The sequence below is a fragment of the Adelges cooleyi genome, unplaced genomic scaffold (assembly GCF_023614345.1).
Source record: "Adelges cooleyi isolate 19-005CV unplaced genomic scaffold, UGA_ACOO_1.1 ACOO_flye_CR_arks_rails_tigmint_CR_PRNA_2, whole genome shotgun sequence".
NCBI lineage: Eukaryota > Metazoa > Arthropoda > Insecta > Hemiptera > Adelgidae > Adelges > Adelges cooleyi.
Window position 1 is genome coordinate 6,827,131 of NW_026095860.1, and position 14,959 is coordinate 6,842,089.

General features: G+C 29.8%; 1 protein-coding gene across 1 annotated transcript in view; it reads right to left on the reverse strand.

Annotated features, from left to right (window-relative positions):
* Positions 1–14,959, reverse strand: part of LOC126833454 (collagen alpha-1(XVIII) chain-like) — a 134,914-nt gene that overhangs the window by 98,036 nt on the left and 21,919 nt on the right. The window contains exons 2-4 of the mRNA XM_050564803.1: positions 11,127–11,206; positions 1,920–2,158; positions 743–1,048 (exon numbers count right to left, since the gene is read on the reverse strand). Coding sequence (XP_050420760.1) covers positions 743–1,048; positions 1,920–2,158; positions 11,127–11,206 — 625 coding nt within the window. The remainder of the gene's footprint in view (positions 1–742; positions 1,049–1,919; positions 2,159–11,126; positions 11,207–14,959) is intronic.

Sequence of the window (14,959 nt, forward strand, 5' to 3'; positions counted from 1 at the left end):
AACACAGTACCTCCGGCATAGACGAACATTATTGTGATCGAAGATATCCTACAACTTGAATTCTGTGGGCTTGTGTGTAAATATTTTCTGTGTAGCTTCTTGTCTGATGTGATTTCCAAATGACGAACATAGATGAACGATTCAGTAGTCATAATTTTTACTCTTGCCACCTATAATAATCGTATTTCGATTCTCTTTCCAAAACGTCTTCCAAGATATGAGTTTATAAGTAAATTAGGATTGTGAGACTATATCGAACGCAATTAAATACATTCACGAAATTATATATTTAATTTATTTATACGATATAGCATATCTATATAGTTAGAACTGGGGAACCCTAATTCGTTACAATATGAAGCTGTCTTCGTTATCGAATATTAATATTATACACTAAAAAATATTTTGTTTGCAACAATAATAAAATATATCTGTAAATTTGGTAAATTAAATCGTTAGCGTGTTAAATATTCAATTTCACATCGATGTAAAACGTGTACAAATATTATACTTCTGAATCAATCCATAATCATTCGACATAATTATTTTACTCGTTACATTTATAATGGTAAACGCAGACATTTGTTTTCACATAATTTAAGTATATTTCTGGTATTCTATTAAAACCGGTTTACGATTAACCTTCATTAAGTAAACGCCAAAGGGACCGATTTATATTTGTGGTGTAAAGCATGTGGACGCAGATGATCTCGTTTGAAATGAATAGTTTGTAGGTACTTACGTCGAACGCGCCTTTGATGAGTGGCCCAGCTTGAGCAATGTACAATGTCGATGCCGAGTCGAACATAAGCTCCAACGGATCTCTGATAACCGACTGGATCTGAGGTTTTAAGCACTTCCCGTCCAATACGACGTTCTCCTTTGTCACCTTCAGGCTAATCCGCACGTAATTATTGAGTTTCCATGGCACAGAAAACGTTGCCAACACGTTGGAAGTCGATGAGTACTTGTTAACATCAGTGTACAAAAGACTGACGTTCAATGAGTCGGCCGACGTCGGCACGACTTGCAATCCCAGTTGCACTATCTGTAGAAATAATAATCGTATTGTTAATTTTCATTGCTAACAAAGTCAGATATATATTTAGTATTTACAGTACCCGGGGGCCATTAAACATTTAGTATTATGTTAGAAACCGTAGTAATAATGACCAGTGTTTCAATTATTTTGATCTACAATTTTGAGAATCCCGTGAGATTTTTTATGACGGTGGTAGTCGATTTTTGTTATTTACAATGACTTAGGAACCGTTAAAAATTGTACATAGCTGATAAGTATGCATTTTGAATTTATATGTAAAACTTGAACACTATACTAAAAATATTTACTCCTTCGCGATTTAATTGCGAAAACAAACATACACATAAGTATTTGATTAGTAATTTTTTAACTGAACTTTTTTCCTTGTCCTTTGAACGTGAGCAAGAGAGTTTTCAATGTGGTGATTCTGTGAAATTCAACGTATATTACATTGGATGGATACTTGAGGTAGCAATATAGACCTCGGTTTATATTGTATTACTTTGTGTTTCTCGTAATACAATTATTCAAAGACAAACACAGTATTCAAATTTTAATTATCAATACATACAGTTATAAAAATCACAATTTAGTACATAGATATTTAACAATTTGTTAAATAGATGTTAAATTAGATCACTTGATTTAAATTTACGACAATATAAGTACTATGTGTATTAGTTGTCGATTGTATTGGAATGTAAAATCAAACTAATAAAAAACAAAAGTACTCGTTGAATGACTATGATTTTTTTATGACCTCGTGGCTCATAGATTAGGAAGGGTATTTAACGTGGGTTTAGTAGGGTATATCTACCTTCATTTGGTTTTTAGTTTATTTAGTTTACTAATATAAAAAAATAATAAAATTACTCACATTTTCAAGAGGGTTTACCACAGCGAACAAAAATCCTCCAACCATGGAATTTAATTTAAAAGTGGTGACGGTCGAAAACTCTGGATAAAACTTTTCAGGGAAAACCAACCGATATGGAGCTTTGATATCTGAACCGGGTTTAATGCCAAATGCTGGAAACCCGTCTTCGCCCGTTACGAAAAATATATGCTCAGTATCACGAAATGGCATTTCAATAGACGATAGCAGATCTAGTTCACCTGAAAACAATAAAAAAAGATTTCATACAGATAACATAATGTTCATAGAGAATGATTTCAGGAAACAAACATAACGTAGATATAGCAATGATTCTAAACGTATTAAATATGTTAAAATATTATTATTTTATCAAAATGAATAAGATACTTTAATACAATAAATATAAAGTACATATTTTAATATACTAAAAGAAAAGTGTTTAGTACTTATAAATAATTCATTTTATTCAGGCATAATTTTTGGTAATGCATTTGACTTTTAAACTCAACTAAAATATAATACAAATATATTATACATACAGATTACAGAGTTTTCAGAACTTTTGGCCCACTTGTTTTCTTATGATATACCAAAATTCTAAGAAAGGACCTATGTAAAACTCTTTTAATAAATAATAAATTGTATAATATACAGGGTGATCATTTTATCGTGAACCACTCAATATCTCAAAGGGTATCACCGTGTATTATAATACTATTTTTATTTAATTGATTTGCCTATTAGTCCAAAAAGTAAAAACCTTTTTGAGCTACTAATAATCTTAATTTCTGCTGACTCACAATCAAAAAGACCCCACTTAAGTAAGGGCAGAACAAATCAGTTTCACAGAACAAATGTGCAGGATTTTATCGTCTATGAATAAAAATAGCGACTTAACGTTTTGTAATCTAGAGGGTTCGTTATAGGCGCAGTGCGGTTGTTATTGGCGGATATGGAAAGGACTATACGAGCGACGCTGCTTTTGTACATTACAAGTGACCCGAATACGTTGTTTGCACGGCGTCTTGTATGAATCACATGCACATGCACACAAGCAAGTTTACTGACTTCTAACGTATTTAATTATCTTGTTAAAAGCGGCATCATCATCTAAACAGTCTCTTGGAAACAAAATTTTGATAAAATCTCCGAGGTCTCTTAATGTTATTTCCGACATCTTAAAACCTTTACAAGTGGCCTATTTCCGGGTTTCCTCTTTCTTCTTCCACTACTAACTTGAGGGGTACAACTCAGGAAATTATCTTTTTATCGATCATCCTCCACAACACAACCGCCATACCACGTTAATCATATACAAAAACTTGTTGAAATACTTTTCTGAACGTGACTCGACAATAAACACATAACGCAATTTTCAAATATAATTATATATTTTATGTTCGTGATATATAATAATAACACAAGCTCTATAGTCTATTGTTACAGTAAATTACTGAAACTACTTTTAGCTTATTCACAAATATAAATTATATACTTATACATTTGTATAATTTCCTCGTGACCTACACAATTTGTTTTATTACTATTAGTTATTAAATGACAACAGGAAATTACACTTTAACGTTTAAATGTATACTCTACATGATCTAAATTGATTTCTGTGCATCATTTTAGACTGATTGAAATAAACCGATTCGTTATTTAAGTATGCACGACGTCAAATATATATTCATTATTTCCTCGCCACGAAGACGTTTTGACTATGCTACCGTATAAGCATACTCGTATAATTAAGTTCCTATTCACGCGTGTGTTAAATCACACATAAAGGAGACAAATATATAGTTATCTAGATGGTTTCACAATGTTAATAGACACGCCCAGTATCATAAGAAGGGTTTACGACATGAATACTAAGATGATAGTTTATCAGTTACCCCTTATATTTTGTAAACTTTAAAGGTAGATGCATTTTTCTAAGTTGCTTTTTTAAACTAATTATAATTATTAGTTGTTTGATATACATTATACATATTTCATTTATGAACACTAAATATACAATACTGCCTTTAAATGGAACTTTAAATTGAAAACAGACATTACAAAATAAATTGAAATTATTATTTTAAGCGCAATTGCCGGTTGAACATTTTATATTTTTTTATAAAAACATGATTTTTTTTATATCGTTTTTCTTTACCTTTACTAAATGATGATAATATTTAAAAAGCCCCGTCAATTGAAGTTTTCTTGATGTTATTTACATAAATAGATTACTACATTCATATTTGTATACACATTTTTTTAATTTTAATTTTTACACGTAATAAACAATCTGTATCAATTATACTAGACACAATAAGAATATGTGATAAATGTTATAAAAATCATGAAGTTTTTTTGAAACAAGTCATTGATAACACTTTCTGTTAACTTGCTATTAATTTAATTTAAGAGATCTCGATACCAATTACGCTTCAGACGTCTCGGAGGATTACCAGTTATTGTAGGGGTGGCCAATTTTTTTATTAATGGATTTGGATGATTATTTAGGCGGCTATGGAATCGTTTATAAAAGATTTTTGCTTCATCATTTATTGTTTTTAATTTTAAGTCGGAATGTAGTGTATGATTTGACACGTTGGGTGGAGCATTCGTTAGTTTTCTAAGTGCAATATTTTGAAAGGCTTGGATTTTCATTATGTTTGACTTTTTCGCATAGCCCCAGAGTTGCAGGCCGTAGATCCATAGTGGTTTTAAAAATGTTTTATGTATACACATAAAATATAAAACGTGTCTACCATTTTCAATTTATATTGTTTCACGCGTTTATTTTATGTAAAAAAAAATATATTGAAGAGACTTGAACTTAACCGAATAGTCCGGTTTCGATTCGTTACTTTAGATGTAATTCATTTTCATAGATAAATTAAGTTGAAATTGGGAATCATTAAATCATTATTTATTTTTCTTATGGACTCAATTTTTGGGTTTTAGATTTGTATTGTCCGGAACTGTTCAAGTAGCATATTAACATACTGCGGTATGTTGTGTCGCGGCGAGTCATAATTATTTAATACAAATATATATACTTTAATACTTTTAGTCTAACACGATAATAATAATGGCCGTTTGTTGAAGGGGCAGAAGACGGTTAAGACCACCTTTTTGGTTGACCAACGTCGACAGAGGTCATCACGTTGACGGTGTTCCGCCGGAAGTACCGCGTTAACTCGGAACTTATTAGCGGAAACGTTTTTTGGCGTCTGTCTTTGAGAAACGAATGGCAGCGAACGGGAGACGTGGCGACCGATTTATTTATGGGATTATCAATGTTTGCCACGGATACCAATCTGTTGGTGCCGCCGGCCGTCATCAATTTCCCGGAGCCGATGAGAAAAAAGAAATAACGAGAAGGGGGTGGGAAGACAGTCAGACGGTGTATATATATATCCGTATACGTGTTGGTTCATTTGTCCCGTCGTAAATCCGTGTGGCCGACCGATTTTTCTAGAGGTTTTAACTGGACCCGAGAAAAACGTAGACCGCACAAACTAAAGGATAGGAGGACAGCGAACTCGGAAAATAATTAAATTCCGTACAAAAGGGTCGCGGCCCCGGGCCGGAGGAGGGGGAGCGGTAGAAGTACACGGCGGCAGCCGTGGGATACATCCGTTGTCGGCGCAATTTATCAAACGATATTTTTCGGTCGTCGCGGAATTACACCGCCGTGCTCCGAAAAGAAAGTCATAAAAAATATATATATATATATATGTGTGTACAATAAAAAATAGGGGGAACAATTTTTAACTCTTAAAAATAACGCGATTCCGCACGCATAATATTGTAAGCGTTGCGGATGTGGTTACGGTTACAGAAGAAATCACGGTCGTCGCTCGCCATCTATCATACGGTCTCGTATACACTAACCAACACGAGGGCATTAAACAGACAAACACAGATGGCTGTCACGTGCGAGTTTCCAAGAGATGGCGGTATAGTACACACGCATGGTGATCATAAAATTTGTAAATATATGCTGCTCATGATGTACATGCCCAGAGTTAATATTATGTAATAATTATACAATACACGAGCTTGCAAATATCATTAAAAAAAAAAGGATACCGTTTTTTTTTTAACGCAATTAAATCTAATGCCATTCAACAAACATAAATTATATATTACTTGTAGTATTATAAAAACACTCGAAGAAACGAAGATACGACATAATCTTATTATCCATCTCAAGTGTAGCAAAATAATAAATCTACTTACAATGAGTTTTTATCGGTAAGATCATAAGTTCGGCTAATGATCCATAAATCTATACGTTATATTATACAAAGATGTAAAGTCTTTTGATTAAGCCATCCTGAATCCATCAAAACGGATGGATTCGGTGTGGCAATGTTATATTTAGAATAAAACAGAGCGTTTGTAATGGACGCAACGATAGTTGTTAATATAATAAAAATAACAGCTTACAAATAATTCTTATTATAGCTATACTAATAAATATACACTATAGTTTTAGTTAATAATTAAGATTCTGTGAATAATAGGCTTTAATAATGTTCTATTGATAAACTATTTTTGTAACTTTCAATTCAAAACAAATAAAATCTCTATATTACTAAAATTGAACTAGTTATGTTCACGCACTGTAGAAATAGTTTTAAATGTTCAAACACGTCGAAACCACATCATAGATTTTTTTTTTTTATAAAAATACATTTTTGAAATATATCTTAACATTTGTCTGTTATGCGAGGTACTGTTTTTTATACACATCGACCGCAAATGCGTGCCGAGAACAACACAGCATATTTTAGTGATTATTTTTTTTTTTTTTTTGCAACCTGGTTAAATGGCCGGAAATTTATTCCCTTGACTTTTTTCTTTAATTTGTATATTAACTGTATAAATTGTTTATAATATACTAAACGTACCTGCTGACCACGTTATTTCAAAGTTATATGAACATCGTAAATCAGTAGGTTTATGTCAGTTGGCATTTTTTCCATCGAGATCAGAAAACCATAGCGCGGGAAAACAACGAATAAAAGAACTTTTTAATGCCTCCTAAAAAAGAGGTATATATATATATATATATATATATATATATTATAATTATTTATTATGTTTACAAACTAGACTTTTTTTCTGTTACAAACATAAATCGTCACTCCGCTGACTGTACGAGCACACCTCTTATATAAATATTAATAAATTGTAGGTAGGAGCTATAAAATAGCATACGCTATTACATTTGATCTTTTGCTACTGATCAAATAATATATAATGTTATAATAAAGTAATATAAAATATAGTAATACATAGAGTTCGCAGAGGAGGTCAGATATGATAAAAAAAAATTTCAAGCTGCTATATTAATGTACACTATTTAAAGGTATAGGCTTTAGTATGCTTTTTTAACTGACTTGTATCGATTCAAAAATGAGATGAAGACAGTTTTTATTATAAAACATACCGAAAGTCATAATATTATTAATTATTACATTAATACATTAATACATTAAAAAAAAATTGGAATAGGTTTTTACTATTATTAAGTTTTTATACTTCAATTAAATAATTAAAATTGCAATATTATTACCATGGAGCTGTTGAAATATTATATACTATATTCATTATTCATTTTAAATTATTTATATATTTCAATAATTTAAAAAGGAGACGTGTCATCATTTTGTAGTTAAGTTTGGTACATATTATGATTTAAAAAGTTGTAACATCCCATTAAAAAAATATTAATAAAATGTCGACTAAGAGCTTTAAAAAAATGATCACGATCTCAAGATAATTTTGTAACATTTTAATTTGCAATTGTTGCCCGCAAAAGTTCAACTGTTTTTGTTACTTCACGTTCATTAAGAATGCATGTCACAGTGCCGGCGCTTCTTAAATTTATTATTTTATAATCAAAGTTTATGCAAGACTTCTCCAAGTATCTCAATTATTATATTTAACAATTAAAACAAAATATTCACTTATCAAAAGTATCCCTTTATTTTAAACATGTTAAGATATAAGGTAACAGATAAGTTTTAACATGGTTGTACACATTATTTTTATCAATAGAATAGTGCACGTTATGTTTTTTTTAATATTGACTTATGTATAGTTATAGATGCCTAATAATATTTGTTTTAAAAATTAGAAACAAACTACCAAAGACACAATTATAAACTGTTATAGGCGACATTATAAATTGTTTATACTTTGTTATATTAATATATACTTCCAAACGTTAAGTAAAATTTAATCAAATATACTTATTTTATATGCGCGTCATGATATCGATACAAATGTATACATGATATTTTGTATTATTACTAGTGTAATGTACATTGTTACTTTATATGGCTGTAGCCTGTAAAATGTAATTATTTTGACTATGCACTATGTAAACTGATGTACACATGAGCGTACCAATATTGCATACATGAATCGCCGTGAAATAATTTTACCCGTCTCAATAATACTAATCATAACTAAAAAAAAAATTTTTAATTAAAAAAAAAATAACTTTGGACTTAATGGGCTAATATTATACTAATTGATTATGTTGTACTAACATTAATATAATAATTTTCCATATGTGATTTTTCATTTATTTAAAAAAACTACAGTTGAGTTATTGGAAAACATGACATTTTTATATAAAGTTCAAATCAGAAATTTTCGGTACAAAATACTCATTTATTTATCCTCCTCACGTCACCATTTTCTCTTCTATCTCAGGACTGTGCCAAACAGTTCTACACTGCTTTGGGAAATATTTCTCCAAGTGGAACTAGCCCTTTCTAGTAAAGCTGTCGACTAGAGGAGAGTATCGAAGATAGACTATAATTACACATAACACACCACATAAACACACAAACAAACATACTTTGATACTTCAAGATAAGAAAGGTATGTATTAAAATTGACCCATTGAGAAAAAAATAATACAAATAAACAAAGGAAAAATAAATGTCCATAATATTGTAAGAAATCATTCACTGTACAAAAAATAGTCGTGTAAGACCTTATTATTGATATTGTAAAAGACTAACTACCAGAACGGCGTTATTTCTTTTATTTTTTTACAATTAATAATAATTATCCACTGAAAAGTATTATTTATTTGATTGAAGAGCAAAGCGTATGGTAGTACGATAAAAAAAAACACTAAAACCGACTTGTTAATGTTTTTAATTTGCGTTATCAGGGTTGTAACATCAGCGCGTTTCAACCAAATTGCCAAGTCGCATACACGTATAACGAGTTTTCGGACCACGTGACGCAAGTAATAAAACGAAAGGGTAAAGTAGTTAAAAAAAAAAGTGGCAATTTAATGCTCATCCTGTTATTACTATACTTAAGTCTCGGTTAACGTTTTGTGCAACAACAAAAAAAGGACGTTCGTGCCTTTTTCTCCTCTTCCTTCTCCACATAATTTTCTAGATACCAGTTTTGAAAATTACGGTTTTTTCTTTGAGTTCATCCACTCGACGCCATATTTATAACCACACGAAATATTGTAGACCACCGTTGGTTTTCCGTTTAAAACACAATGCAAAATTGCTCAATGTAAACCGCACACGGTGAGTACGCGCGTTGCCTGTCAATGCTTGTGGCAGCCAAGCTTGGTGTTTTGAAAAAACGTATACGTTTAAGTGAACAAACGGAGTCGTAAATCTTAAGAACATACCAATCAGAACTAAAAAAAAACAACCCCGAGCAAGGGGCTGTAGCGCTAACAAACCGTTTCACAATAAAGAGAAGCTGTGACAATGGTACGTGCCAAGCATGCCGGAAGTGTAACACTTTTGGTTATTGCCAAAGCGCAGTGACAATATTGGTCATCGAGATTCTAGATTTAATTTCCTCACCGGCGCACACTAAAAGCAAAACAAAAACAACAAATACCGTAAAGCACCTTCGCACGACTCTCGGCTAATGTCGTCTAAGTTCACAATAGATTTTCGAAGCAAAAATACGTTCAAAAACCGCATACTTTCCATTTCCGGAGACAAAAGCACGTTCCCTAGAATAAAACAAGAATCGTAGCTCATATCAATTTCACGTTAAAGTGTAATAAAACATATAAAATCGAATACAGCCTAAGGTTATAAAAACTAAATGAAATGGAACTCGAATGAACATTTGACAAGGAATTATTTTCTCTAGACGACACCGTCACGCCATCTATTCCCGAAATCAAATTCTTTTTGAATTTTGTTTTTTTTTTAAATAAATTGAGGTACGCAATACGACGGAAGTTTGGGTGTACTTAGAGTTTCTAAAATATTTACTTTTGATACTACATGTTCTTGTGTTCAACCCTCCCCCTACTAATTTTTTAAATAAAAAATTCTCTGGGTTAAAAGAAAGCAAATAAAGTAGACAAATAAATATTGAAGTGCCAATAAATATCAATTGTGTTACTTATCGGTTACTCGCAAATAATTTGTTAATATTTTTAAAATAAAAAATATTTAAGAGATTACCTACTACAATATGTGAGTTTGACGTAAAAGTATATTTTTACAAATTTTTATAATGGTATTTTTGGTTAAAAAAATAACAATCAATTTTACAATAAATATAAAATAAACGGAATAATGCTATCTTAAAGTAGTGTTACAGTTGTAAAAAAATATTGTGGTGCTTACCGATGCATAACGTCTGCTTTTAATCTGTTTCAAAGCTGTTGTAAAAATTACATTAATAATTTGAATTATTTTTATCTCTTATGTATATTTTTGCTTCGGTACAAAGCGGATAAAGCGAACTTATACGAATATTAGATAAAGCATGCTATAGACGTAGGTAACAAAAAAAGTATAAGCAATCATTATGGTACAGGAATCATAGTAAAAATCAAAACCTTAAAAAATAGTTTGCTTGCATCGAGCAGGGACCAACTTCAGGAAATAAAAATATTGTTTTTTATTAATTTTATTATTCGATTACACAACTGTAAACTTCAAATACACTTCACTTACATATTATTTTTATGCAATTTTAATAAGCAAAAACTTATTCGTTATAAAACTTACTTTTATATAGAATCTAAACATACCTACGTTTACAATTACCTAATTATAAAAACAAATCAAAACTAATTCATCATTTGTTAAAACATAATGGTCCAAGGAAAATAGTGTACTATAAACTTGTAATTAGGTTGCAAATGCATGATAAAACCAAAATAGGCAAGGTGAAAATTATTACCTGTTTGGCTGTAATTGTTTTCCTGGCCGACCGTGAGTCCGTAAAAAAATGTAGTACTAATAATAACAGCTTTTATTAAACTGAAACAAAATTAAATCATAATATTAATAATTTACTATTGATTAAATTATACATTTTACAATGTATATATATATATATATACATACACAATTGTATAATTCATTGTAGCAACAATAAACAATTAATGGATATAAAGGTAAAAATATGGAACAGCAATTAAATTTAAAAACGTATTACCATTGAATATAGATAAAATGAAACTCAATGGTATTACTAAAATGCACTCTACGCCATCTAGTCAGGGCTTTAGCAGTCAACAACGTTGTTTCGACTTTAAAAAGATTTACATAAGGTTGTTCACTGGAACTTTTCATCGAGCCCAGATGTCTCAATATTTGCAGTACTTGACAATTTATTACTTGTAACCATATTATGATTCGCATATATCCAATACATCATAATTTATAAATAGCATACACATCTAATGTCATTATTTTATAATTAAATAAAGGAAGTAGTTGTGTAACCACGTAGTATTTTGGAAGGAGATGAGTAGCTTAAATTATTACTTTACAGGTATTATATGACCTGTAGGTTAAGTTAATTAAAACATATTTGTTTAAAGAATGTGTTGACTTCTTAAACTATTTTGATCACGTCTTTAAATTTTAACAATATCAGCTTACATATGACCCAGCACTGTTGTTAATAGGTCTACTCTGAAAAATTAAAATGTTTGAAACTGCTATGTATAAATATAATTTCCAATAAGAAGATTAATAAGTGGAAGATTTTCCTTCACTATGTAACAATAAAGGGTTTTTTCCCCTAACTCTGGCACTATAGTTCTTGATTTACCTACTAACAACTATTATTTTTTATTCAGATGCCAGCTTTTTTTTTTTTAATACAATTGTGGCGTTATGTGAGTGTGATCATTCTAGAAGCCGTCGGTATACGAACGTGGGAGAAAACAATGCTAGCTTACAGTTAGTGCTGTATGCGTACAGCACGTTTACTCTATTGTTGTTGTTATTGCTGATATTATCATTATTATAATATCGGCTATAGCCTATATGGACAACAGATATTGTACTTGTGGGGTGTATCTGTTTTAGAAAGATAATCGGAAGTCGTTCCAATTGCCATTGGCACGCGTTAAAGAAAAGTACCGATTACATTAAATTTTCTACGAAAAGGCAATTTTTACGACTTGGAATTTCATTAGAGCTAAAGCAAATGTACAGTCGAGAACCAAGTTAGCTTTTAGCATGTAAGCACAATACACATAACCATAAACGTTATTTTAATTTTACAAACATCACGGTAATACGTTGTCTAATAACAGTTCACATTGTTTTCATATTCACTTAACAACAAGCTTCTTGGAATTAAGCACTCTACTTTATTTTTATATTTTTTACAACATTAAGGAGTCCGAAAACTGTATTTGTTCTTTCTTCATAAACATGCTCACAGCAAAAACGATATCACCGTGTTAAACCAATTTATTATTTTAGTTTTCCGTTTTATTTTAAAAGGGGATCGTCTACAGTGTTGATATCCGTTTTTAAATTTAATTTTAATCTTAAATAACATTTTCTTACGTGTTTTCTTAAATATCATTTTCGTATTTTTTTTTTAATATTTATCTTATAATTTGATCAAAGCTTGTTTACACAAAATAATTTTTATTATTTTCGCATTCGTTTTTGTTTTATATTAATAAAAGAATAAAATTACGTCAAAAATATTATAATCTAGTTAGGATTTGGTTATAAATACATTTTGCTTGTATAATACGAAATTGATACTGCTTTGTGTATATGCCCAATAATTGTTTTTCTACTACTCGCAGTCATATTCTCAATATAATACATTTTAGAAAAATACAACTATTTTCATATTTTAATTTAGTTATTGACTCATACCTAAAATAAAATGGAACAATATCGTTTAGATTGTTAACAAAACAATTTTAATTACAAAAGGGCTTTCAAACGATTGCTTGGAAAATATGAATAAAATGATCCTTATCTTGTTGAAACTTAAACATTTACTTTACTTAATAATAAAACATAACTATTTAACAATGTTTACTGTATAAATAACGTCTGATTGGACAAAGTAATGTATGTACTACCTATTTAATAATAAAACCCCGTGGTGTGACGGTATACCGTGATGAATAGATTTACAGCCCCAAAATAGTATTAAGTGTAATGGGTTAAAAAAAAAATCATTAATATGTTATATCCAATTATGGATGACCATTTTTCATAAAACTACTCCTGTATTAACTAATCAGCAAAGGTAGGCCTGCTAAAGAAAGTTTCTAATCTAAAAATATGTCGGATTTCACATTTTTTGTATTACCTATTTGTAGTATTCATATTTTACGAGATTTTGGCATAAACAAAATGAATTAAATGTTTATAACGATTTACATTTCAAAATAAATTTATGTGGAAAATTGTCTATTTTTTGCCTACCCGTTTTCTTTAGGAATAATGCTTTCTAAAGTGTTTTAAAAAAATGTAATATTTAATACATTCATAATTTTTAGCACCACAAAAACGAATTACGCCTAAAGACTATGTACCCAAACACACTTTTTATAATACACAGACTGTAATATTTTTATTCCAAGAAGTCGTTATTTAATTCTATTATAATACTTGATCGCAAGCTTTTAGATTACTTTATTAAATACTCACAAGTTTTCATGATGCTGGCATGACAAATGCCGTTTCAAGGAATTGAATTAAAACGCGAAGGAATTTATTAAAAAACTATGTAAAAACTCTTAGAAAATATTAAGCTCGACGCGATACCGTTACAATTTCGTTTAAGTACATAAAAAGGTATACTTGGTGATGGGGAAGGCAAAAGGTATTTCCGAGGAGATTAACCTGTATTTTTTTATAATAATAAACGAGAATTTACATAAATTGTTCAGTAAGTATGGAATTATTTTAATTGTTTTTATAGTTAAAGATGTTATAATTTGTAAGTTTCTTGGTAATCGTTAAGAACCGAAATATTTTAATGAATTTTTCAGACAAAAACTTCCGGATGATATGATTTCTCTGTTTAAACTCATAAAAGTCACCATTCAGAAAAAATTAACTCCGTTACCTTTTTTGTTCAGTACTATTATTAGCTTTGTGTGACTTCAAATGACGTAACGCATTCGATAATCCTTTTGCACGCCCAACATAATAGTTATGTAATGTGGTTTAACGACAACAAGTGTTTTTCAGCAAAAATATTATTAGACCGTATTTATACATCACATGCTGAAACTATACTAGGTGCTATATAATCAATCAAGCGGTAAATGCATTGATACTTTGTATACAATTATTAGTAATAAATCAATAACAATCAGTGTCATTATTGTATGAAATTATTATTATTTTTTACTTTTATTCATTACATTTTTAACTTATTATTTAAAAACATAGTATTATATTCTACTTCAATAGTTATACCGTAATGAAATGCATCAGAAAAAAAAGAGAGTAATTAGATTATTACAAAATAAGTCATTAACAAACAAATTTTAATGAAATGTTAAAGGTTCGCTGCATTTTACCTTTTCCGGAGTCAGTTACACAAATATAAAGAAAGATACAAGATACTTCCAATTAACACAAGATACTTTCGAGTAAATTATAAAAAATATGTTTTTTCTCATTACTTTAAAAAAAAAAAAAACAGATATTATTCTTCACTTCGGACATTTTTCTAAAAAAAAGTATATCATGAAAAAAGGACACCATTTATTTTAGTTTAATTAGTTTTGAATT